This window comes from Oncorhynchus clarkii, chromosome 1 (genome assembly GCF_045791955.1).
Source record: "Oncorhynchus clarkii lewisi isolate Uvic-CL-2024 chromosome 1, UVic_Ocla_1.0, whole genome shotgun sequence".
NCBI lineage: Eukaryota > Metazoa > Chordata > Actinopteri > Salmoniformes > Salmonidae > Oncorhynchus > Oncorhynchus clarkii.
This window is the reverse complement of record NC_092147.1, coordinates 39,372,975-39,400,080: the sequence shown is the minus strand read 5'-3', so window position 1 is coordinate 39,400,080 and position 27,106 is coordinate 39,372,975. Positions and strand designations below refer to the sequence as shown.

The following is a 27,106-nucleotide window of genomic DNA, read 5'->3' as shown; positions in this document are numbered from 1 at the left end:
CAGATGGGGAAAAAGATGGTACTTTTTGGAGAAATGTCCTCTGGTCTGATGAAACAAAAATAGAACTGTTTGGCCATAATGACCATTGTTATGATTGGGGGAAAAGGGGGAGGCTTGCAAGCCAAAGAACACCATCCCAATCGTGAAGCACAGGGGTGGCAGCATCATGTTGTGGGGGTGCTTTGCTGCAGGAGGGACTGGTGTACTTCACACAGTCGATGGCATCATGAAGGGGGAAAATTATGCGGGTATATTGAAGCAACATCTCATGACATCAGTCAGGAAGTTAAAGCTTGGTTGCAAATGGGTCTTCCAAATGGACAATGACCCCAAGCATGCTTCCAAAGTTGTGGCAAAATGGCTTGAGGACAACAAAGTCAAAGTATTGGAGTGGCCATCACAAAGCCCTGACCTCAATCCCATAGAAAATTTGTGGGCAGAACTGAAAAAGCGTGTGCGAGCAAGGAGGCCTAGAAACCTGACTTTTTACACCAGCTCTGTCAGAGGAATGGGCCAAAATTCACCCAACTTAATGTGGGAAGCTTGTGGAAGGCTACCCGAAACATTTGACCCAAGTTAAACAATTTAAAGGCAATGCTACCAAATACTAATTGAGTGTATGTTAACTTCTGACCCACTGGGAATGTGATGAAAAAAATAAAAGATGAAATAAGTCATTCTCTCGTATTATTCTGACATTTCACATTCTTAAAATAAAGTGGTGATCTTAGGATCTAACCTGACCTAAGGCAGGGAATTTTTACTTGGATTAAATTTCAAGAATTGTGAAAAACTGAGTATACATTTATTTGGGAAGGTATGTGTAAACTTCCGACTTCGTGTGTGTGTGGCTGGCTGGCTGACTTTTCAACAACCAAAAATGACTATATTGCCTGCATTTATTCTAGACACATATTTAGATGAACATTGGCTATCTCCCATATATTGTTCAACTTTTGTGAGGAAACCTTTTCTCTCCCGACACTTATGCCACAACATTTGTACAATGAAAAATAAACTATCTACGTTTGTCATTTTATTTTCTATTGATCTGTCGCTCGGTAAACATGCCTGGGTGAGAATAAATAATAACAGTAATTGCCGCCCATTTGTTTACAGACCGAAGCACTAGCCTTTAGTTGTTTAGAGCACAGAGTGCTTCACACTGTTTGAGTGAAAGAGATGTGTGCTGTCAGCTGACAATTACATTTTTCCAATCACAGATAATTACAAAAATACTTGTCAATTGTATTTGGAAAGTTCTCCATATCCGTTACAATACTCGTTTTGTCCGAGTACTCGGCACACCCCAAATAGAGAGGCTCAAAAATATAATTAAGAACGGCAACGGAACTGCAGGATATGACAAATGTAAAGTGAATTGGTGTATCAGTGAATTGGTATATCAGTGAATAAGTACTGTTTTTCCTCACTCAGGGTTGGAGAGGGATAAGTTTGACAACAAGACGGTGTCCTTTGAGGAGCACATCACGTCGGAACACAACATGTGGCACTATCTGTACTTCCTGGTTCTGGTGAGGGTGAAGGACCCCACAGAGTACACCGGCCCAGAAAGCTACGTGGCCCAGATGATCAAGGTGGGTAGTTGGTGAGCTACTTCTTCCATGATCTACACAGGTCTTCCCCTCAAACACCTCTGTGTTGCATGATAGAACGGTGTCTATTTTAGCACCAAGGTACTGGTGATGCAATGATGAGTCAGGATTTTATATTTGAACCTCATCTGTGTTGAATGTGAAAACAGTGTTGGTTCGTTTGAATTCGGACTCCTTGGTGTCACTGCCATTTGAAAGGTATTGTCTGTTTTTATATGTGTACTATGTCTGTTATGAGTACACACACACTCGCACAAACACAGTTTGTCCTTTAAATGTATGCAGTCGCCGTAGCATCTCGAGGTGTCCTCAGCAGCCAGAGGCAGTGAAAAATCTGCCGACGTGCCCTTGAGCAAGGTACTTAACCCTAAGTTGCTCTGGGTAAGAGCGTCTGCTAAATGACTAAAATGATAACTGTGTTCCGGTCTGACTGTGAATCATCAGCCTCTGCTGCAGACTTTTTCTTAGACTTGGTTATAATGCTACAGTGCACTTCTCCTAAACTAGGGACTTCCACTCTGATCTTTCTCCCTCCTGGGGTTTTGCTATTGACATTCAGTGAGGGTGGCAACGTGCCACAACCTGTCTGGGGAAAAAAGCAATACATAGGGGGCATTTATGTACGAGCTGTTATGATGCACTTCTAATGCATTGTTAGAGTTGTCATACCCATGTCTTAAACCCCTTGTAATCATCTCATAATGATCCTGACTAATACCAGCGAGTTTCAATCTGTTGAAGTGTTGAAACATCACAAACAGATGCATAACATATTATTTGTCTTGTTATAAGACATTACTAAAGCACATACATGATTATAACATGTTATAAAGCATTATAGCTGGATGCTTTAAATAAAGCTTTATCAGAAGGGGTTTTAGTTGGTTGCCAAGAGGTTATTTGCATAACAAATAGTTGACGACTGAATGTAATTAACACGTTTTAAAGAAGTGATGGCCAGTCAGACTGAGGTACTGGTGCATGGTGACGTCATGGTGAGTCAGGAGTTGTAGATGTACTTCTCTTTAGATGTTGGCCCTATAAACACTGCGATTGGCAGAAAGCAACCTGGATTTATAGACAATAGTCAGTCCCAGATCTGTATCTCTTCTGAACAATATAAGATCAAGGTCTGTGTACGTTCAGCTCTGAGAAATATTTAGTCTATCCTGTTGACATGTCATTAGTTGCTGTATTAGACAGCACTAAAGTGCATTGCGGACCTCAGGCTGTGTCCTCTGCAGTCTGCTTTAGGTGAACACGCACACCGCAGTCCTTACTCAGTCTGAGGGGTGGACTAGCTAATTAACACAGTCTTTCCACCGCTCTCCCTCACTGTCTGTACCCAGTGCACTGACACCTGAGGAGAGTATCACATATGCACGTACGCATGTACACACACAAACACAAAACACAGTTTCCAAGACTCTGAGAATGAGTGTGTCCGCCTGGTAAATGCAGAATTACAGTGCATTCGTAAAGTGTTCAGACCCCTTGACTTTTTTCCACATTTTGTTACAGCCTTATTCTAAAATGGTTTCTTTTTTCATAGTTTTTTCCCCCTCAATCTACACACAATGCCACATAATGACAAAGCAAAAACAGGTTTTTAGAAATGTTTGCAAATGTATTAAACATTTTAAAAACTGATAACATTTACATAAGTATTCAGACCCTTTACTCAGTACTTTGTTGAAGCACCTTTGGCAGCGATTATAGCCTCGAGTCTTCTTGGGTATGACGCTACACACTTCGCACACCTGTATTTTGGGAGTTTCTCCACTTCTTCTCTGCAGATCCTCTCAAGCTCTGTCAGGTTGGATGGGAGTGTTGCTGCACAGCTATTTTCAGGTCTCTCCAGAGATGTTCGATTGTGTTTATGTCCGGCCTCTGGTTGGGCTCAAGGACATTCACAGACTTGTCCTGAAGCCTCTCCTGCGTTGTCTTGGCTGTATGCTTAGGGCCGTTATCCTGTTGGAAGGTGAGCCGTCGCCCCAGTCTGAGGTCCTGAGCGCTCTGGAGCAGGTTTTCATCAAGAATCTCTCTGTACTTTGCTCTGTTCATCTTTCCCTCGATCCTGACTAGTCTCCCAGTCCCTGCCGCTGAAAAACATTCCTCCAGACATGACACTTTACGTTTAGGCCAAAGAGTTTAATCTTGGTTTCATGGACCAGATAATTTTGCTTCTCATGGTCTGAGTCCTTCAGGTGCCTTTTGGCAAACTCAAAGCGGACTGTCATGTGCCTTTTACTGAGGAGTGGCTTCCGTCTGGTCACTATCACAAAGGCCTGACTGGTGGAGTGCTGCAGAGATGGTTGTCATTCTGGAAGGTTCTCCCATCACCACAGAGGAACTCTGGAGCTCTGTTAGAGTGACCGTCGGGATGCTTGGTCACCTCCTTGACCAAGGCCCTTTTCCCCCAATTGCTAAGTTTGGCTGGGCGGCCAGCTTCAGGGAGATTCTTGGTGGTTCCAAACTTCTTTCATTTAAGAATGATGGAGGCCACTGTGTTCTTGGGGACCTTCAATGATGCATACATTTTTTGTAACCCTTCCCCAGATCTGTGCCTCGGCACAATCCTGTCTCGGAGCGCTGCAGACAATTCCTTCGGACCTCATGGCTTGGTTTTTGCTCTGACATGCACTGTCAACTTGGGGACCTTATATAGACAGGTGTTTGCCTTTCCAAATCATGTTCAATTGAATTTACCACAGATGGACTCAAGTTGTAGAAATATAAATGGATGACCAATGGAAACAGGATGCACCTGAGCTCAATTTCGAGTGTCATAACAATGGGTCTCAATACTTATGTAGTAAAGGTATTTCTGTTTTTGAAAAAAAAAAGTTTTCGCTTTGTCGTAATGGGGTGTTGTGTGTAGATTGATGGGGGGAAATAATTGTCAATTTTAGAATAAGGCTGTAACGTAACAAATGTTGAATTAAGGGAAGGGGTCTGAATACTCCCCGACTGCACTGTAAACGGCCCTGAGCAAAATCTCACCCATCTACACACAATGCCTGATAATGACAAAGTGAAAACATGTTTTTAGAAAATGTAGCTAATTTATTGAAAATGAAATACAGAAATATCTCATTTACATAATTGTTCACACCCCTGAGTGAGTACTTTTTGGAAGCACCTTTGGCAGCGATTACAGCTGTGAGTGTCTCGAAGAGCTTTCCACACCTGGATTGTGCAACATTTGCCCATTTTATTCTTTTAAAAATTCTTCAAGCTCTGTCAAATTGGCTGTTGATCATTTCTAGACAACCATTTTCAGGGACGTTTTCAAGTAGGTTTAAGTTACAACTGTAACTTTGCCACTCAGGAACAGCCACGGTCTTCTTTGTAAACAACTTCAGTGTAGACATGTGTTTTAGGTTATTGTCATGCTGGAAGGTCAATTCCTCTCCCAGTGTGGAAAGCAGACTGAACCAGGTTTTTCGCTAGGATTTTGCCTGTCCTTCGTTCCATTCTCTTTTTTATCCTAAACAACTCCCCAGTCCTTAACGATTACTAGCATACCCATAACATAATGCAGCCACCACTATGCTTGAAAATATGGAGAGTGGTAATCAGTAATGTGTTGTAATGGATTTTCCCCAAACATAACGCTTTGTATTCAGGACTAAAAGTTAGTTGCTTAGCCACCTTTTTTGCTTAGCCACCATTACTTTTAGTGCCTTGTTGCAAACAGGATGCATGTTTTGGAATATTTTTTATTCTGTACAGCAGTGGTCACCAACCGGTCGATCTTCAAGGCATTCCTAGTCAATCACCAACATTTCTGTAGAAAAGCCAAGCCAAAGATAAAGGCTTGTGCTTTTTTTTGTGTTGCGCTGTTGGTGGTAGGTGCATTTGATTTCGAAGTCCTGCGCACCGGGTAGGCAGTGTTCCCATTTGTAACTATTTAATTTGTCTGAAAAGACACACTCCGCTTACCCAGCGACCAGGAGGTCTGTGGCTAAATCTAGTGGGCCTACTGCGCTAGCCAATGGAATAGCTCAAATCGCAGTGCCTACAAGTTTAATACTAGCCTATGTGAGATTTCATAACTTTTAAAACCATGACCAGAGAGACTCAAATAATACAGCAAGGAGCTGATGTTTTTAGAAATGAGTTAATGTTACATTTTTAATTCAGCACTGTCCAAACTGTTTTTATTCAACACTATTACAAAACATAAAGATGCCTACTCCCACTTGCGCTGCAGTGAATGAGTAGCCCTGTGTTTTTATTATTATTAGCAGCTCATCGTGTCTTTTGAGGAATATTTCACGTTCACTGGTCATAGGAACAACAATTTGCGCTTGAGGCAGATGCGGTGTGGCTCAAGGTTCGCCATCAGACGGAAGACTGCGTCCCCTGTCTCTGGTCAGTCTCACACGAGGAAAGGAAGGAGAGAGCAGAGACCGTGAGAGGCTGACCCTTTGCTGAGACTAATGCCATGTTCAGGACAACTGGAAACTCAGACATTTCCGACTTCAGTGCGTTCAAGACACCTGTGAACTCTGGGGGAAAAAATTAGATCCGACTGGGAAAAATTGTTTTGAAGGGTCATCCAATTCGGAATTCCAAGTCTTAAACCTGGGCATCTTTCTAGAGCCCCGACTTTCCGACCTGAACATCGCTGACGTCGTAATTTTACTTAATTTGTTTTACCTCTGGAGATTGCATGGCTGTGTGCTCGATTTTATACACCTGTCAGCAACGAGCGTGACTGAAATAGTAGAATCCAATCATTTGAGGTGGTGTCCACATGTAGTTTAGCATCAGTCCAGTGAAGTAAAAAAAAAAATCTATTTATACTCAGCTGTGCCTCGCAAGTGCTACACCAAATGATCTATTTTATCAAAGATTGAGTATTGAAATATAATATGGTCTGAGAAGAACAATATTGACAGCCGGACATATTGCCAATATTCTGCGTATTAGGCCTGCCTACTGCACAAACCTCATTCCTACATTACCGTTTTATTAAGTTAGTGTTACATTTTTTAAGTCATGTTTTAAAACAAATCTGAGCGGTAGATCTCTGCTTGCTTTTTGACTGTGAAAGTGATCTTTACTCAAAAGGTTGGTGACTGCTATTCAGGCTTCCTCTTTTTCACTCTTGTCAATTAGGTTATATTGTGGAGTAACTACAGTCCGTGCTCCTATCACAGCCATTAAACTCTGTAACTGTTTCAAAGTCACCATTGGCCTCATGGTGAAATCCCTGAGCGGTTTCCTTGCTCTCCGGCAACTGAGTTAGGAACAACAGCTGTAACTTTGTAGTGACTGGGTGTATTGATACACCATCTAAAGTGTAATTACCGTGCTCCATGATATTCAATGTCTGCTTTTTATTTTTACCCATATACCAATAGGTACCCTTCTTTGCGAGGCATTGGAAAACCGCTCTGGTTTTTGTGAATTGAATATGTGTTTGAAATTCACTGACTCGACTGAGGGACCGTACAGATAATTGTATGTGTGGGGTACAGAGATGAGGTTGTCATAAAAAATTATGTTAAACACTATTATTGCACCCCGAGTCCATGCAACTTATGTGACTTGTTAAGCACATTTTTACTCCTGAACTTTTTTAGGCTTGCCATAACAAATGGGATGAATACTTCAGCTTTTGATTTTGTATTAATTTGTAAAAAAAATAAATTAAAAAAATATATAAATATATATATATATATAAAAACATTGATGTTATGGTGTAGTGTGTGTAGGCAAGTGACAAAATTGTTCTATTTAATACAAAGTCAAGGGATGTGACTACTTTCTGAAGGCACTGCAGCCACAGCTCTGTTACATAACCTATCTCAAGTGGCCTGCTAATAGCTCAGCCCTGCCTGGCACGTGTTCTCCTGTCCCGCTCGCTCGCTCTCTCTCGCTCGCTTTGACACTCACTCACTCTCTCACACGCGCATTATCACGCCACGAGTCAATTATTCCTTAGCAACGTGGCCGTCACTTGTCGGTTGTCGGCGGCAACAGGAGAGGGGAAGACGGCGGTGAGGAGCCTCTGAACTCGTGATCTATAGAGAGGCCAAAGGTCAAAATGTCCTGGTGGGGGGCACACACAAATGCGTACACACACGCCGCACAGTCTCTCTCACTCTCTCACACACACATACACACACACACTCCTCTCTTTGTGTCTATGTTAACCTAGGTGAGTCAAGCAGAAGGCAGCACATCCTGTTGTACAGTCTCCAGCAGAGATGCGTGTATTGAACAACGTTGGTGCTCTTTCTCAAGATGCTGGATAACACAATCACGTGCTGCTTGGTTTTCTACCGTTGTAGTGTTTGATACCAGTGTAGTGTACTACAGCCCACTAGGGTTGGTTATGGAAGTGGATGGGTCATGTGATGTAAAATGTGCACTAGGGGTGTGACCGTTAAAATAAATTTCAACAAAATTTGGATTGTTAACTGAAAATTCCTAAGTGTGAATTATTTTTTTCTCCACAATTTTAATAGCATTGCAGTCATCACAAAACTACCTGGTCCTGGTAATCATCATAAAGGGTCAAATTCAAATGAAACAAATACCTAATGCATCAATGCTGTAACTTTAGTAGGAGGAGCTACTTCATAAACTGGCCCTGTAATGTACGAGTGAGAGGGAAGCAGAGCAGCAGCTCAAGCAGCGAGCCGGGGAGGGGCCATGCGGTGTGCGTCTGAGTGAGGAGGGTAGCAGGGGAGGGGGATATGGCAACCAAGTCAACTCGCTCTGGTAGACTAACTAGTTATCATCTCATCTGATTACCTAGTATCTGTCTTGACTGACCGAGAGAAGAGAAAAGCTAGTTAAGCTAGCTAACGTTATGATAATTGAGTCTACGGTACTTTAGATTTCCATCTTCCATTCATTAGCCTAGATATCTCTTAATATCTTGCCACAAGGCTCTAGCTCTGACTGTAGCCTAGTGCCAGTTTGATGACTTGTGATTGGATGACAATAACAAGCTACATGCGCCACTCTCTTGAAAAGCCGCAGTAGCAGCAGCATAAATAATAAAAAAGTAGCTTTCTCTCTGCAGTAAGCGCAATGTAGACCATCTGCATTGTGAATTTGTGTGGAATTTTTCATATTTTTTTCATGGAAAACCAATTTAAAATGGATGTTTAAACAGTAAGAGAATGTTTCTATTTGTCACATCCATAGCGTGTACGCTAGGGGTGGTGCTATGTCAGAGAGTGACTAGCCAAATAAGCAAGGGCCATGAGGACACTTGACCTGACTATACTCCAAACATACTCTGGAGTTTAGTCATGGATCATTAACTTGTCATCCCTTTGAGCAGGTTTTACTGGTCTTAAGAGTGTGCCTCTCACACACTCATACAGTCTCTCTCGTTCTATTTTTCTCTCTGTGTTACAGCAGTGTAGATTGCTCCGCTAGACTGCAGGCACAAAAATGTAAGCCTAAAATGGTTATTCCCCTAGTCACTATCAGTCGTCTCCTTTGTCCATGTTCTGTTGTGTGCCTGTTGAAAAGCTTCACAGCAATAATGCAACAGGCAACCACTGGAGAGCCACTGAGAGTGATGCAGTCTGTAGTATGAGACTTAGTGAGGTGACAGAATGGTTCAGTGAAGAAGTATGAACCCCTGACTCAACGTTGTGCTGTTGTTATTGTTTTGGTAGGCGATTGTGCCTAAGTGAATTTTTACACTGTGGGGTTATTTTGGGAAAGACTTGTTACGTCAGAGGTTGGCTGTGATTGTTTATACTAGTCCATACACACGGCTCAAATGTTAGTCTGGGGGCTGTTCATTTTTTGGAAATGTTAGATTACATTTACTCATGCTATTCTAGATTACTCACATCATGTTTAAGTTAAACAGATGCAGACAATACGTCATACTCTATTTCAGTGATGAGGAGGGAAGTGTAACGTATCTTTTTGTCATTATTGAGGTCTGGGCTATGTTAGTCATTAGATGACTAGACCAGTGGTTCCCAACCTCCTTCGCTTACTGTACCACCAACTGAATTTTGCTCTGCCCGGAGTACCCCTGGTTGGGAACCACTGGACTAGACTACACACTAAAGTCAATTCCACTTCAACCCCCATTACAAATTTGAGTTCAAAATAATCTCCCATCATACATGGTTTTCCATAAAGTCTGATTGCTAAGGCTAAGATGGTATCCACTCACTATAAATAATTAGATATACTAGCCTAATTGTGTGTTATCAACAGTCCCATTAAGACCATTGTAAGTTGTAAATATTAGGCGTACACAGTTGAAGTCGGAAGTTTACCTACACCTTAGCAAAATACATCTGAACTCAGTTTTTCACAATTCCTGACATTTAATCCTAGGAAAAATTCCCTTTCTTAGGTCAGTTAGAATGACCACTTTATTTTAAGAATGTGAAATGTCAGAATAATAGTAGAGAGAATTATTTATTTAATCTTTTATTTCTTTCATCACATTCCCAGTGGTTCAGAAGTTTACATACACTCAATTAGTATTTGGTAGCATTGCCTTTAAATAGTTTAACTTGGGTCAAACGTTCCGGGTAGCCTTCCACAAGCTTCCCACAATAAGTTGGGGGAATTTTCCTCCTGACAGAGCTGGTGTAACTGAGTCAGGTTTCTAAGCTTCCTTGCTTACACACACTTTTTCAGTTCTGCCCACAATTTTTCTATAGGATTGAGGTCAGGGCTTTGTGATGGCCACTCCAATACCTTAACTTTGTTGTCCTTAAGCCATTTGCCACAACTTTGGAAGTATGCTTGGGGTTATTGTCCATTTGGAAGACCCATTTGCAACCAAGCTTTAACTTCCTGACTGATGTCTTGACATGTTGCTTCAATATAGTTCAATATAGTTCCTCGTGCAGCAAAGCACCCCCACAACATGATGCTGCCACCCCCGTGCTTCATGGTTGAGATAGTGTTCTTCCGCTTGCAAGCCTACCCCTTTTTCCTCCAAACATAACGAAGGTCATTATGGCCAAACAGTTCCCATTTTTGTTTCATCAGACCAGAGGACCAAAAGTACCATATTTGTCCCCATGTGCAGTTGCAAACTGTAGTCTGTTTTTTTATGGCGGTTTTGGAGCAGTGGCTTCTTCCTTGCTGAGCAGCCTTTCAGGTTATGTCGATATAGGACTTGTTTTACTGTGAATATAGATACTTTTGTACCCGTTTCCTCCAGCATCTTCACAAGGTCCTTTGCTGTTGTTCTGGGATTGATTTGCACTTTTCGCACCAAAGTATGTTCATTTCTAGGAGACAGAATGCGTCTCTTTCCTGAGCGGTATGACGGCTGCCTGGTCCCATGGTGTTCATACTTGCGTGCTATTGTTTGTACAGATGAACGTAGTACCTTCAGGTGTTTGGAAATTGCTCCCAAGGATGAACCAGACTTGTGTAGGTCTACCATTTATTTTCTGAGGTCTTGGCTGATTTATTTAGATTTTTCCATGATGTCAAGCAAAGAGGCACTGAGTTTGAAGGTAATCCTTGAAGTACATCCACAGGTAGACCTCCAATTGACTCAAATTATGTCAATTAGCCTATCAGAAGCTTCTAAAGCCATGACATCATTTTCTGGAATTGTCCAAGCTGTTTAAAGGCACAGTCAACTTAGTGTATGTAAACTTCTGACCCACTGCAAATTTGATGCAGTGAATTATAAGTGAAATAATCTGTCTGTAATCAAATGTTTGGAAAAATTACTTGTCTTGCACAAAGTAGATGTCCTAACCGACTTGCCAAAACTACACAAATTTCTTGTTAACAAACTATAGAGGTTGAAAAACGAGTTTTAATGACTCCAACCTAAGTGTATGTAAATTCCAACTCCAACTGTATATACAGTGGGGGTGCCACTAAAAGTTTTGAGATTTTGCTGCAGGATTTAGAGGTAATTTGTGGTTTAGTATCGTACCCTGCGTCACTACTTCATTGTTCTAAACCAGCGCAAGGGTGAATCAGAGCACTGATTATGCTTTTCGGTCCCAAGGCTCTGACAATGAATGGGCGACATAAACCTAAATAGAAACTGATAATTGTGCACAACTTCAGTATTACTTCCTATAACTGTTGTTACACTAATGTTTTTATTCTAAGAGAAACTTAGACTACAATTAGGGTGTGGAAATGTTAGGATTATTTTTGCCCTTACTGTAGTACTGTAGCCTACTCCCAACTGGTCACGTTGTACAGTGCTGAATACAACAGGTGTAGACCTTACAGTGAAATGCTTACTTACAAGCTCTAACCAATAGTGCGGAGGAGAAAAAAAAAGTATGTGTAGGTAAGTAAAGAAATAAAACAACAGTAAAAAGACATTTGAAAATAAGAGTAGCAAGGCTATATACAGACACCGGTTAGTCAGGCTTATTGAGGTAGTATGTACATGTGGGTATGGTTAAAGTGACTATGCATAACCCTTATGCACCACTGCACTTTGTATACCAGGGTTGGCTGGCCTTCTCAGGCTCATGCACTGGTATACCTTTATTTACTCTTTTTTATTTGGGGTTTACTACCTTTTTATTTGGCCATTTTTATTGTTCAGAAATGTGGTGGGTACTCTCTTCGTTCACTGGACTTTATCCTGCTAACTGTTCCAAATGTCCGAACTGAATTTGGTAAAAGGGCTTTTATGTACTCTGCGCCATCCCTAACCCGGGCGACGCTAGGCCAATTGTGCGTCGCCCCACGGACCTCCCGGTCGCGGCCGGTTACGACAGAGCCTGGGCGCGAACCCAGGACCCAGTGGTTAAGGGCGCTGTACTGCAGCGCCAGCTGTGCCATCAGAGTCCCTGGGTTCGCGCCCAGGCTCTGTCGTAACCGGCCGCGACCGGGAGGTCTGTGGGGCGACGCACAATTGGCCTAGCGTCGCCCGGGTTAGGGAGGGCTTGGTCGGTAGGGGTGTCCTTGTCTCATTGCGCACCAGCGACTCCTATGGCGGGCTGGGCGCAGTGTACGCTAACCAAGGTGGCCAGGTGCACAGTGGTGCACACTCCGGCGCATTGGTGCGGCTGGCTTCCGGGTTGGATGTGCGCTGTGTTAAAGAAGCAGTGCGGCTTGGTTGGTTGTGTATCGGAGGACGCATGACTTTCAACCTTCGTCTCTCCCGAACCCGTACGGGAGTTGTAGCGATGAGACAAGATAGTAGCTACTTCAACAATTGGATACCACGAAATTGGGGAGAAAAAGGGGTAAAATTCAAAAAAAAAAGTTATACTTAAATCCAAACCGGAATTCAACGAAAAATGACATGTAAAAATGACACATTTGTAAATCCAAACTTTAAAAGTAATTGGAAAGGTAGATAGAAATGATTTGTGACATTGTGGTTACAATAAAGAATGTAAATAAGATGCTGTGTTTTTATTTACAGTATTGATGGTCGCATTTTGAAAACAGCACAATACTCTTTATAGCCCGGCTTCTGTAAGCGTAAACATCCCCCTACTTGCAATGTATTCAATGCTTAAGTGCGCTAAAGTTTTACATTTGCGAATAGCACTGTCCGTGGCCAAAATCCCCAAGTCTACCAGTTTTTTTTTTATGTCTCAAGTAGATTTTCCATTCCTCTTGAAAACCCAAATCTGTTCACTTAAATGAATAGAGATCCTGGTCATTATGTTGTTACAGCATAATCAAAGTGAGGACAATCGGCTCTCTGCTGTATACTTTTGGCCAATTCTAAGCTGAAAGTCACACCTTTCCAGTACTCCTCACCCCGCCATTATTGGTTAGACTACAATTAGAGTGTGGAAATGTTAAGCTCTTAGTACTGTAGCCACTCCCGACCGCCATGTTGTACAGTGCCATATTTTCCGTTCCATCCTAACTGAAACACTGAGTTTTTCTTGGAATAGAAACACCATAATATTAATCAAATTAATTCAGCAAAATTTCTTAAAATCAGTCCCATATACTATGTTTTACAAAAAAAGGTTTTATATTCTCTAGTACAATCACTATTGAAGGCTATCAAATGCTTCTCAAAGATGCCCTCTGGTGGTCAAACTACCACTAACTAGCTTTAATGGTTACAATGGCTGACACTTAAATAACGTGCCATAGAATTCTGTGGCATCATGCAAGCTGTGCTGCAGTACGCTGCAACTTTTAAAGGCCAAACCACTGTATGACATTTGCTTTGCGCATTTAATTGTAGATATCTGGTCTGTGATGTAATTATGAGAATGTACAGATGTCATTTAATGTGATTATTATTATATTTATGAAACATTGGTCATGTATTTCTTTCCTTTTGTTTCCATTAAAGTCCATCTAGTTAAGGTTGTTAAATTAACGTGAGCTAGAAACACTATACTGCAGTGCATTAGCCGATTGTTTGTTCAATGTGTTTGTACTTTCTCTCTCCAAATAAACTAAACTGTAATTAAAGGGTACATTATGTCCCTTCTCGTTCATTCCTAATTGGATTTATTGGGCATGCTTAATCAATCGGTCACATTTGAGTCTGGGTTAAACAGGATCTGTTGTTCCTAGTTGTTTTTGCAGACGTTCATGAGAACATTTCTTTGTGCCCCACAGTGGCCCTCTTTTCCCTCTGTATGTTGAGAGAAGGGGCTGTTGTTTTGAAGTTATTTTTGCCCCACCTCAGGGCTAACTGAATTTGCGTGTCGTGTCAGGCTCCTGTGGTCTGTCGGCCAGTCTGTCCTCACTTCACCTGTTTCTCAATGCCTCTGCCCTCTCGCTCAATGCCTCTGCCCTCTCGCTCAATGCCTCTGCCCTCTCGCTCAATGCCTCTGCCCTCTCGCTCAATGCCTCTGCCCTCTCGCTCAATGCCTCTGCCCTCTCGCTCAATGCCTCTGCCCTCTCGCTCAATGCCTCTGCCCTCTCGCTCAATGCCTCTGCCCTCTCGCTCAATGCCTCTGCCCTCTCGCTTAATGCCTCTGCCCTCCCTCGCTCTCTTTCTCTCCCCTTTTCACACTCAGTGACTAAACAAACTTCTACAGTGCATTTGAGATTCTCCCAATACCTCACCTCGCGTGGATAATGGCACTGAGCCTTTTTCTAAAATATTTAGTGAGTTGGAGAACATCGTTGGGAGGATATTAGACCATTCCTCCATACAGAATCTTTCGATTCTTATGGACTGTCCGCTTCAATTCAAACCACAGGTTTTAAATGGTTTTCTATTCTGGAGTCTGAGAGCTCACTGGAATTCAACTGGAATGTCACGACCCGGGTCCGCTGACTTTCTTGCTTCGCAGCTCAAATGTATCGTAAATGTCACAGTAGCCACTAGATAGCTACTGGTAACATGCAACGTTAACAAACATAATTTGCTTCATAAAGTAACTTCAACAAACAACAATTCATGTTTAGCCCTCTCAAACAAATATGAAAGTACAATAACGTTGTCACTCATATTATCCAGAGCTAGGTAGCAAGCTAAGCAAAAATGTATGTATACTCCTCACATACTAACTTAATAGCTGAGTTAGCTAGAATGCCAATGTTAGTTAAACAATGGCATTTAGCCTACTTTATAACAAACCTTGCTTAATTTCATCAATATCATGCGCAAACCATTACATAAAGTTGTTAATTCACTAGGCAGTTGATTCTTGCGTTCCTGCTGACTTTTGCATTTAAATAAATTACGGCGTTCTGAGATTCCCTTAAAGGCATCAATGTCTGAGTAACCGGCTTTTTAATGCTATTGAATATAATGAAAATGCCTATACATTTAAGCTGTTTCAAAATAAATTGCCCTGCCATTACGATTTGTACTGTAGGGTTATTGGGCTGAACAAGACAATTATGTTTATATTGCCCTTCCTGGTGGGGAGTAATTGTCGTCCAAATGTTGTGTGCGACCTCCTCAGGAAGCATTCGAGACTTGCGAAATTAGAACTTTTACATTACAGTAATGTCTCTCGAGAATCGATACCAATTGAGAATCTCGTAAATCTCCTTAATGCTCATCAATGTGCAAAGCCCTCTGAGATGGCCATTGCAAAATGTTGATTTTGTGGCCAATTAAAAAACAATTGTGCATTTTGTGTGTGCTTGGGGTTATTGTCTTGCTGGAAGATCCAATTTTCATGTCATCCAACAAATGTAAACGCCTGGAGTTTTCAAAACTGCATTTGAACTTGGATTGGAACCTGTGCTTTTGTCAGCTTTCATAAAAATAGAGATCTCAACACCAGTGGTGGGTTTGGGGTCGAAATGAGAGAGCAGAAAATAACCCCATACCTACTGGTGGTGGATCTTTTGATGTTCACTGGTTCTTGGGGCCCTTTTAAGGTCAACAACATAATGAACTTTACCCAGTACCAGGACATTTTAGACAAAAACCTGGTTGCCTCTGCCAGGAGGCTAAAATGTGGCCGCAAGTGGATCTTCCAGCAAGACAATAACCCCAAGCACACGTCAAAATCCACAAAGAAATGGTTAATTAGCAACAAAATCAACATTTTGCAATGACCATCTCTGTCCCCGGGCTTAAAACCCATTTGAATTGAAGTCCATAATCGCAGACAAATGATATCAAGGATCTGGAAGGATTCTGTATGGAGGAACAGTCATAACAAAGCTTTCAATTTGTTCGTCATCTCATAAAATGTTTGAGAAAAAGGCAATAAGCAATAAGGCACAAGGGGGTGTGGTATATTGGCAATATACCACAGCTAAGGGACGTTCTTAGGCACAAGGTGTCTTATTGCTATTATAAACTGGTTACCAACTTAATTAGAGAAGTAAAAATACAGGTTTTGTCATACACGTGGTATACGGTCTGATATACCCTTGGCTGTCAGCCAATCAGCATTCAGGGCTCGAACCACCCAGTTAATAAAAACAACATAATACTCTTTTTTTGTGTACATTATAGCTGAGTATTATATTCATTTGATAGTCATTTTTTCTCATCTTTTTCAAGGGTGTCAATATTGCGGACCCCACTGTATATTCATGCTAGCTGAGTAGCCTAATTGACACTGGTGAATAGGCTTTTAGGCATTCATCGCCATTTTACCTGTTGTTGTCGTAGCTGTTTAGCAGCTCTTGTCTTACCCGTTGTTGTCTTAGCTAGCTCTCCCAATCAACACCTGTGATTGCTTTATGCCTCGCTTTATGTCTCTTTCAAATGTCAATATGCCTTGTATTCTGTTGTTTAGGATAGTTATCATTGTTTTAGTTTACTGCGGAGCCCCTAATCCCACTCAACATGCCTCAGATACCTCCTTTGTTCCACCTCTCACACATGCAGTGACCTCACCCAGCATAACTAGCCCGTCCAGAGATGCAACCTCTCTTATCATCACTCGGTACCTGGGCTCACCTCAATTCTACCCGCATCCCAACATAACCCTGTCTGTACATTATGCCCTGAATCTATTCTACCACACCCAGAAATCTGCTCCTTGTATTCTCTGTCCCCAATGTACTAGACAACCAGTTTTGATATCCTTTAGCCGTACCCTCATCCTCCTCTGTTCTTCGGGTGATGTGGAGGTTAATCCAGGTCCTGCGTGCCCCCAGGCACTCTCATTTGTTGACTTCTGTAACCGAAAAAGCCTTGGTTTCATGCATGTTAACATCAGAAGCCTCCTCCCTAAGTTTGTTTTACTCACTGCTTTAGCACACTCCGCCAACCCTGATGTCCTAGCCGTGTCTGAATCCTGGCTTAGGAAGGCCACCAAAAATTCTGAGATTTCCATACCCAACTACAACATTTTCCATTAAGATAGAACTGCCAAAGGGGGAGGAGTTGCAATCTACTCCAGAGAGAGCCTGCAAAGTTCTGTCATATTTTTAAAATGTATCTTTCCAGAAATAAGTCTATCACTGTTGCCACCTGTTATAGACCCCCCTCAGCTCCCAGCTGTGCCCTGGACACCATATGTGAATAGATTGCCCCCCATCTATCTTCAGAGTTCGTTCTGTTAGGTGACCTAAACTGGGATATGCTTAACACCCCGGCAGTCCTACAATCTAAGCTAGCCCTCAATCTCACACAAATTATCAATGAACCTACCAGATACAACTCCAAATCCGTAAACACGGCACCGTCATAGATGTCATCCTAACTAACTTGCCCTCCAAATACACATCTGCTGTTTTCAATCAAGATCTCAGCGATCACTGCCTCATTGCCTACATCCGTAATAGGTCTGCGAGCAAACGACCACCCCTCATCACTGTCAAACGCTCCCAAAAACACTTCTGCGAGCAGGCCTTTCTAATTGACCTGGCCGGGGTATCCTGGAATGACATTGACCTCATCCCATCAGTAGATAATGCCTGGCTGTTCTTTAAAAGTGCCTTCCTCACCATCTTAAATAAGCATGCCCCATTCCAATTTTTTTTAACTAGGAATAGATATAGCATCGAATAGCCCCTGTGATATGCAACTTTTCAGGGAAGTTAGGAACAAATATACACAGGCAGTTAGGAAAGCTAAGGCTAGCTTTTTCAAACAGAAATTTGAATCCTGTAGTACTAACTCAAAAAAGTTCTGGGACACTGTAAAGTCCATGGAGAATAAGAGCACCTCCTCTCAGCTGCCCACTGCTCTGAGGCTAGGAAGCACTGTCACCACCGATAAATCCACTATAATTGAGAATTTCAATAAGCATTTCTCTATGGCTGGTCATGCTTTCCACCTGGCTACCCCTACCCCGGTCAACTGCCCGGCACCCTCCACAGCAACCCGCCAAAGCCCCCACCATTTCTCCTTTAACCAAATCCAGATAGCTGATGTTCTGAAAGAGCTGAAAAATCTGGACCCCTACAAATCAGCCGGGCTAGACAATCTGGACCCTCTCTTTCTAAAATTATCTGCCGAAATTGTTGCAACCCCTATTACTAGCCTGTTCAACCTCTCTTTCCCAAAGATTGGAAAGCTGCCGCGGTCATCCCCCTCTTCAAAGGGGGTGACACTCTAGACCCAAACTGCTACATACCTATATCTATCCTACCCTGTCTTTCTAAGGTCTTTGAAAGCCAAGTTAACAAGCAGATTACTGACCATTTCGAATCCCACCGCACCTTCTGCACTATGCAATCTGGTTTCAGAGCTGGTCATGGGTGCACCTCAGCCACGCTCAAGGTCCTAAACGACATCATAACCGCCATCGATAAGAGACATTACTGTGCAGCCGTATTCATCGACCTGGCCAAGGCTTTCGACTCTGTCAATCACCACATTCTTATTGGCAGACTCGACAGCCTTGCTTTCTCAAATGATTGCCTCGCCTGGTTTACCAACTACTTCTCAGACAGAGTTCAGTGTGTCAAATCAGAGGGCCTGTTGTCCGGACCTCTGGCAGTCTCTATGGGGGTGCCACAGGGTTCAATCCTCGGGCCGACTCTCTTCTCTGTATACATCAATGATGTTGCTCTTGCTGCTGGTGATTCTCTGGTACACCTCTACGCAGACGACACCATTCTGTATACTTCTGGCCCCTCTTTGGACTCTGTGTTACCTAACCTCCAGACGAGCTTCAATGCCATACAACTCTCATTCCGTGGCCTCCAACTGCTCTTAAACGCAGGGAATACTAAATGCATGCTATTCAACCGATCCCTGCCTGCACCTGCTCGCCCGTCCAGCATCACTACTCTGGACGGCTCTGACTTACGTGGACAACTACAAATACCTAGGTGTCTGGTTAGACTGTAAACTCTCCTTCCAGACTCACACTAAGCATCTCCAATCCAAAATTAAATCTAGAATCTGCTCCCTATTTCACAACAAAGCCTCCTTCACTCACGACGCCAAACATACCCTCGTAAATCTGACTATCCTAACAATCCTCGACTTCGGCGATGTCATTTACAAAATAGCTTCCAATACTCTACTCAGCAAACTGGATCCAGTCTATCACAGTGCCATCCGTTTTGTCACCAAAACCCCTTAATACCACCCACCACTGCGACCTGTATGCGCTAGTCGGCTGGCCCTCGCTACGTATTCGTCGCCAAACCCGCTGGCTCCAGGTCATCTATAGGTCTATGCTAGGTAAAGCTCCGCCTTATCTCAGCTCACTGGTCACGATAACACCCACCCGTAGCACGCGCTCCAGCAGGAATATCTCACTGGTCATCCCCAAAGCCAACACCTCCTTTGGCCGCCTTTCTTTCCAGTTCTCTGCTGCCAATGACTGGAACGAATTGCAAAAATCGCTGAAGCTGGAGACTTATATTTCCCTCACTAACTTTAAACATCAGCTATCTGAGCAGCTAACCGATCGCTGCAGCTGTACATTGCCCATCTGTAAATAGCCCACCCAATCTACCTACCTCATCCCCATATTGTTTTTCTACTTCTATCACCATCTGCTCATCTATCTCTCCAGTGTTAATATTCTAAATTGTGATTACTTCGCTACTATGGCCTATTTATTGCCTACCTCCACACGCCATTTGCACACACTGTATATAGACTTTTTTTCTATTGTGTTATTGACTGTACGCTTGTTTATTCCATGTGTAACTCTGTGTTGTTGTTTTTGTTGCACTGCTTTGCTTTATCTCGGCCAGGTCGCAGTTGTAAATGAAAACTTGTTCTCAACTAGCCTACCTGGTTAAATAAAGGTTACTCAGTGACTGTCAAGACTGAACAAAGTTTCAACAGCATTCATTTCCTTTGACTAAGTCAACTGTGTTGACCACTGTGCTGACCACTGTTGGCAAATACATCCTAGTTAGACTTGCACCTGCTATTAATTAGGGCCTTGTTATAAAACAGAGAAAGTAGTTCATATACTCAACTTTATGCTTCTAAAACTGTCAAATAAATTGTACGCCTACAATGTTTCAATTGCTCAAACATATCGATAAACGTTATTTGAGGAATGGAGGGAAGCTGGATATGGGGTGAAAATGCTCTGTTTAGTTTATTAATTCAACCATTTGTTAAAAACATGCACACATAAAACTTGAAAAAGCCATACATGCACATGAATAAAATCATTGAGGATAACACACAATAAACTCTGGGACTTATTTCCATTGTGGTCCCCTGTTATTTACATATTACATTTTGTCATTTAGCAGATGCTCTTATCGCGGGCGATTTACAGAAGAAGTTAGGGTTAAGTGCTTTGTGCAAGGGCACGTCAGCAGATTTTCCACCTCGTCGACTCAGGGATTTGAACCAGCGACATTTCGTTTACTGGCCCAACGTGCTTAAACTCTAGGCTACCTGCCATTATGGAGATGAGCTCACTGAAAAAGTGCTGTTTAAAGAAACACTGCCGCTCCCTCTGTCTCTTCACGATCTCTCCTCTTTTTCCTGTACAGTATCTTTGTTTTTACATAAGCGGTGGGATAAAATCCTCCTGTTCCTACCTCTACGTTGTGCCAGCCATATCTATCAGCACCTTTTAAACTGTGTTTTTCAGCCAACTGGCAACAAGATCTTACATAACATCAGCTGACGGTGATCTATCTGTCTCATGGCAAACCGACACGTGCACACAGATATTGGCAGACACATCTTAAACCCATTATATAATGCTGCTATAGGTGCATGTATTTCTGTCTATATTTTCCTCTGTATTTTGTCCTTTATGGCCACTTGAGGTAGTAATCTCTGATGCAGGTAGTGATCTCTCTCTGTTGCAGTTCAGCATAGTAAATATGTCTAGTGTGTCTACTAAAGACTAACACGTGAGCTCCCCCACATAGGCCTACTCATTTTATTCACTGCTTCACTAGAAACACAATGTTTTTGTATTTGAGCTCCTGGAGGCTGATCTGGAGTCAGTTCCTTAAAGGAGATATACTGTTCAGCTTACTGCAGTACGCAGCCAGTGGCCGGCTGATCTGGAGTCAGTTTGTCTGAGCAGCTATACTGTTAATGTACTGCTTACTACAGCCAGTTTATGTGAGCAGATCTTTGTACAGCTTACTGCAGTGTCTGGCTGGGAGAAAACAGGCCTGGTTAAAAGTAATCACACTCCTCTAAAGTGAGGAACTTGGACCAATTCCCTCAGATGTACTGCTTAATATACCCATCCTGGCTTTCTCTCTCTTTCACTCACTCACTCTCACTCACTCACACATACATGCATGCATTATTTTCCTGGCTCCCTCACTCTCTGTCAGCCTGTCTGTCTTCATCTTTCCTTTTTTTCCTCCCACACACTTTTCCTCTCCTCTGTCTTTCCCCCTCTTTCTCCCATCCCATTCGCTTTCACTTTTCCCTCCCTTTTTCAGTGTTTCTCAACTTCTCCTTTCTTTCTCCATTGCTGCTCTCTTACCCTCTCGTACCCTCTCTCTCCCTCTGGTTTTAGCTCAGTAAACACTGCTGTGCAGTGTTGAACTTCTGAATTGAATAGGCATTGAATCTGCTATGTAAATACATTTAATTTGGGCCAATAAATGTTCTTTTGAAATCAAATCTCTCTCGCTCTCACTTCCTCCCACTCTCGCTTCCTCCCGCTCTCTCGCTTCCTCTCACCCTCTCTCCTTCTCTCTCTCACTTCCTCCCTCCTTCTCTCTCCAGGAGAAGAACCTGGACTGGTTCCCCCGGATGCGGGCCATGTCTCTGGTGAGCAGCGAGGGGGAGAGTGAGCAGAACGAGATGCGCTCCCTACAGGAGAAACTGGATGGCACCGTCAAACTAGTGTCCCTGCTGTCTTCCCAGCTGTTCGAGCTAAAGGAGAAGGTACGGCACTGTCGTTGAACAAGGCATTAGTTCATACACTTAAGACAAGGCCGCGCAACTCAAATGGCATGTTCATTGTGGCACTCAACGTTTAATGAGTGCTTCTTATTGGAAAAGTCACGGGTCGGTATTTGAGGGCCACTGTCCTAGGGGTCTCCCTAACACTTAACTGATCTTTGTATGTCATTGATTGGTCAGAGTGTAGTCCACACAGTATGGACTTTCTTCATTGGTATCTTTTTAACCCATAAGAGGCTAATCGGGGGGGGGGGGGGGGGCTACTACTAAGCTATTTGTTTTAAGTTCATACCAGGTTCATTTTGCTATTTGATTTAGAATTTTAAGACCCCTTTAAGTATAAAAAAACAATACATACCAAATGTATTTTATGATTTGTAAAAAAAATTAAATAACATGTATTTAACCCCTTATTTTTGTCACTAAACAGTCTCTGTATATACTTCCATTATATATTTTTTTACTTGCACCGGGAACCTTCAGACGAGTCTTGTGAGGACTGTGGGAGTCCTAGAGCAAATATGTATGTGTTTGTGAGAGTCTCACCTTTCCACAGAGGGGTCATATTAGCGCGTAGCCCAAACTGTTCGGACGCTACAGACAGAGGTTGGCAGATCGGCTGAACCGACTTCAGACGAGTCCCAAGGCGCTTGTCAGGGTTGTAGAGCAAATCGGAGAACACCATTGTGGTTGTGAGATTCATCTTCTCATAGAGGGGTCATAATAGTTTGTCAGGTCTCTGACCTCTCTATAGGCGGTGTCATCATCGTCGGTGATCAGTCCTACCTCCGTTGTGTCGTCAGCAAACATAATGATGGTGTTGGAGTTGTGCCTGGCTGTGCAGTCATGAGTGAACAGGAGTACAGAAGGGGACTGAGCACGCACCCCTGAGGGGCCCCCGTGTTGAGGATCTGGATGGATGTATTGTTACCCAACCTTACCTTCCCGTCGGGAAGTCAAGGATCCAGTTGCCCAGGGTACTGACCTTAGGGATGACCTTGGAGGGCACTATGGTGTTGAACGCTGAGCTGTAAACAATGAACAGCATTCTCACCATCATGAGTCGTCATGGGTCTCTTCCCTTGCATCACAATGGTGAATCATTCCTATCAGTTCACATGCACTTGTCCTTTTCCTTGAGGTTATCATGCCTTGCTGTACAATGCCATGTCCCTCCATGACCTTCCAGAGAGCCTGTGGCTGTTGTGCTGACTAGTCATGATGTAGTTTGACCGATCGTCATCACTCCACCATCACCTGATCATTACAACACCATCACCTGCCTCTCCTGCATGTGATCTCCGTGCAGTCACAGGCCTCTCCTTGTTTGTTCCTGTTCTGCTGCCCAGATGTCCGTGTAAACAACACCCCATGTTGACTTATTTACATTTGAGTAATTTAGCAGACGCTCCTATCCACAATTAGTGCATTCATCTTAAGATGGCTAAGTGGGACAACCACATAAAGGGTCACACTTCAGATAGTGAAAATAACAGCCGTGGTAAAAACAGAGCTGGAACATTGACCTCCTGCATGTTGTTTTGTGAACTTAGCTCTCTTATACTCGAATAGAGAAAATAACTTCACAGTAAAAACAGAGCTGAAACAGGAGTCATGGGTTGTGATTGATTCCTCATAGGTTGGCAAATCAATCAGAGTGCTGGTGTTCATGGTATCGCAGACTATACTGTGTTTACCTAGGAAGATTGTTAAGGACTTGTCTGAAGTCAGACAGTTGTTTCTGGAATATTACATTGTGCAGGGTGAATATGTCAAACAGGAAATCGAGGCTAATTAAGGACAGAGGCTTTTTCCGGCCATGTGAGAACACCGAGAGCTGAGCCAGGTCTTCAGAACAGAGATTACAGATACTGACCGGTACATTGTGTTTCTTCTCACTAATGGTGAATATCAGGAACCGTGTTATGAATTGTAAACTAAAGACGGTGAAAAGATATCCTGGAAAGATGGACATCTCAAATGGACTCCTTTGGACATTACCACATTTCAGTTTAGGAACTATCCCACAAATTGCCTAAAATGTACACAAATTAGTAAAACTGAGATTGGATTTTGCGTTCTGAGATTACTGTCGGTGTAACCTGGGCTGACTCTTGACTATTTGTTGGCTACATTGCCAGATTCCATTGATACTGCCCAAACTGGAAATGCTGTGTGTAGCTTATATTGAACAAGTTCTTCTTTCCTTATCTTCTCCACAGATGACAGAGCAAAGGAAGAATAAACAGAGGCTGGGCTTCCTGGGGACTCATGGAGTCAACAATCACCATATCCCAGCACACTGAGGGGCCCGTTGCCCCCTTATCACAGAGAACTCTGCTGGAGGTACACACAGTAACCACACTAACACACACACACACACACAATGTTATCCGTTTTATGGAGCCTTTACTCAAACAGTGCCTTGATTTCAAAGCAATCAGTGCCTCGTTCTTAGACTGAGTCCTCAGACGACTCACCCAGCATCACCCTCCCACATAGAACAGTACAGTGATTTGTGCCTTTAGAACAACACAAGCTGCACAGTCATTCTGATCATCCCATATAAGTCCTTCTGTTCTATGAGTGAGACTGAATGAGATGCCAGGCATGCGTCACTATGCCAGGCTGCAGCAGACTGACTGCAGCCTGGAGGTCAAGGAAGAGGGTTAAAGGTTAAGCACTGTGGCCCTGTGGGCAGCCACACTCTTCCTTCAGTATTCTCAGTGCACTGTGTCTGTCTGACAGATGAAGACAGAGACTGGGCTATACCCAGGTCAGGTATTGGTACATTGGGTGGTTGGTGTTGTTCAACTCTGTTTAGACTTTGGAGGGGTTGCTCCTTGTATTATTGAATAGCCCTTTTGGGAAAGGGTATATGTGTAATTTTAAGGTAAAGTATTGTCTTCCTAGCCTGGTTCCAGATCTGTTTGTGCAGTCCTGCCAACTCCTATGACAATGATAATGAGTTGGCAAGACCGCACAAACAGATCTGGGACCAGGCTATCTATTCGCTTTTGTTTTGTTTTAATATGACCTGTTAACTCATGAATGTGGAGAATATTATTTTTTTTTTTTTTACTGTGGAGTAGAAATGGATAAACTTACCGCGTGGCTGCCTTATGTGGTAGCATTGCTTCATCATCTTAATCATAATGACCGGGATAGTCAATGTTCTCAGTGGCCTGCACTTTTATTTTTTTTTGTAAACATACAACTGGAGAAACGGATTTGCCTGTGACAATACTTTTTGGTGACACTTTACTTGAACTAGCCGCAATAATGCTTCATAGCTGTGTCATAAACATGTAGTAAAGATTCATTGCAAATGTTATTTCTAAAGGATATACTATGACAATGTTGTGACACATATATTTACATATTGCAGTAGTTGGCCTCCTACTGTGAAGCTTTAAAGACGCTGTTACGGCGCTGAGTTCAAGTAAAGTATTACCGCCTTTCCTCTGTGTCATCCATGATAATGCAATCGCTGCACTCCATTACGTGCCTTTCTACAAATGTTGTACATAGTCTAGAAATAACGCAATGAAAAAATGTAGATGAAGATAATCTGATTATCTGTGTGGAATTTACTTGAAAGTCCTTGTGATTCAAAGTCTTATATTGGTACAGAATGTATTCACCACTGTCTAAAGATAATGTGCTTGTGTACAATACAGTAGATAGGTTGTACCACGAAATGAGTCCCTTTTGGGTACTATAACTTGCTGAAAAAAACCATTCTGTCATTAAGAGTACATGTTCAACTTAATTAAAAAACATGTTTTCCCATTTCAAGAGGTTAAATTAAAAAATGACTGTGGTAAGTGCCTATTAAGTACCAAATAAAATAGCAGGGTTGCCACTTCATTTAATATAGAATTTAAATTCAAAATTGGTTCACAATTTCTATTAAGGGACGAAAAAGGGACTCATTTCATGGAATGACCCAGAAACAGTCACTCATGTTGATAAAGATATTGCATAATACTGTACTCATGGGTGTGTTTCCCAAATGGCCCCCTATTCCATATGGACCGGGACATAACCATGGAACTCAATCTCCATACTGTATTCATTCAGTTTTTTTGTACTCAGCCATGTAAAGTCATCTCACTCAGTCAAATGGAATGCAATTCAATATATGTGTAAAAGTTTTAATCTCGCATAATCACATAACAGTATGTATGCACTCCAGCGTGGAATGCCCTTTGACAGTTTTCTCTAAACAGATTGTGTATTTAATGTTGTTGAGCTGTTATAATGTAATAAATCTATGATGAGATAAGAATGGATGTTTTTGCCTTGAGTTAATCACGGTCTCTGTGTATTTAGTCAGCAGTCTTTGGGTTGAATTCATGTTTGTCCTACCGTTGTGGCCCACTTGCGCACGTACACAGTACACACACCACAATAAACGTCATGCTTTAACTATCACACTGCAACCGTTCAGCTCAGTGCATCTGCTTAACACTCATAAGAAGCCTGATGTGGACTTTGGATCAGCGTTATCTTTTGTCATTTTTTACTTTCCCCTGTTTGAAAAGATCAAGATGAATGACTATGGAAATATGTCTGTGTGACTCAAATTCACCTTAATTCCAAATGAGCTAATTTTCTGTGATTTAAAGATATCAAATGAAATGGTTTACAGTGATAGGACAGACAAGGAATCCGTGAACAGTTGGATAACGCAACACGTGCAAGGTCATTAATGAATGTGAGGCTTGAATTGTTTCCAAGTTGTTTTATAATCCAGACACGTGATTTCCCCCCCCACTCCCCCCCTCCCACCGGCTTGGACAGGGCTCACGTCCAGAGATGGTTCTGTTCTTGT

General features: G+C 42.5%; 1 protein-coding gene across 2 annotated transcripts in view; it reads left to right on the top strand.

The window, feature by feature from the left end:
* Positions 1-26,560, top strand: part of LOC139406899 (inositol 1,4,5-trisphosphate-gated calcium channel ITPR2-like) — a 156,386-nt gene extending 129,826 nt beyond the window's left edge. For both annotated transcript variants that reach the window (XM_071150040.1, XM_071150049.1), the window contains exons 54-56: positions 1,438-1,598; positions 22,090-22,251; positions 24,492-26,560. In XM_071150040.1, coding sequence (XP_071006141.1) covers positions 1,438-1,598; positions 22,090-22,251; positions 24,492-24,575 — 407 coding nt within the window. In that variant the 3' untranslated portion in view covers positions 24,576-26,560. The remainder of the gene's footprint in view (positions 1-1,437; positions 1,599-22,089; positions 22,252-24,491) is intronic.
* The last annotated feature ends 546 nt before the right edge of the window (positions 26,561-27,106 follow it).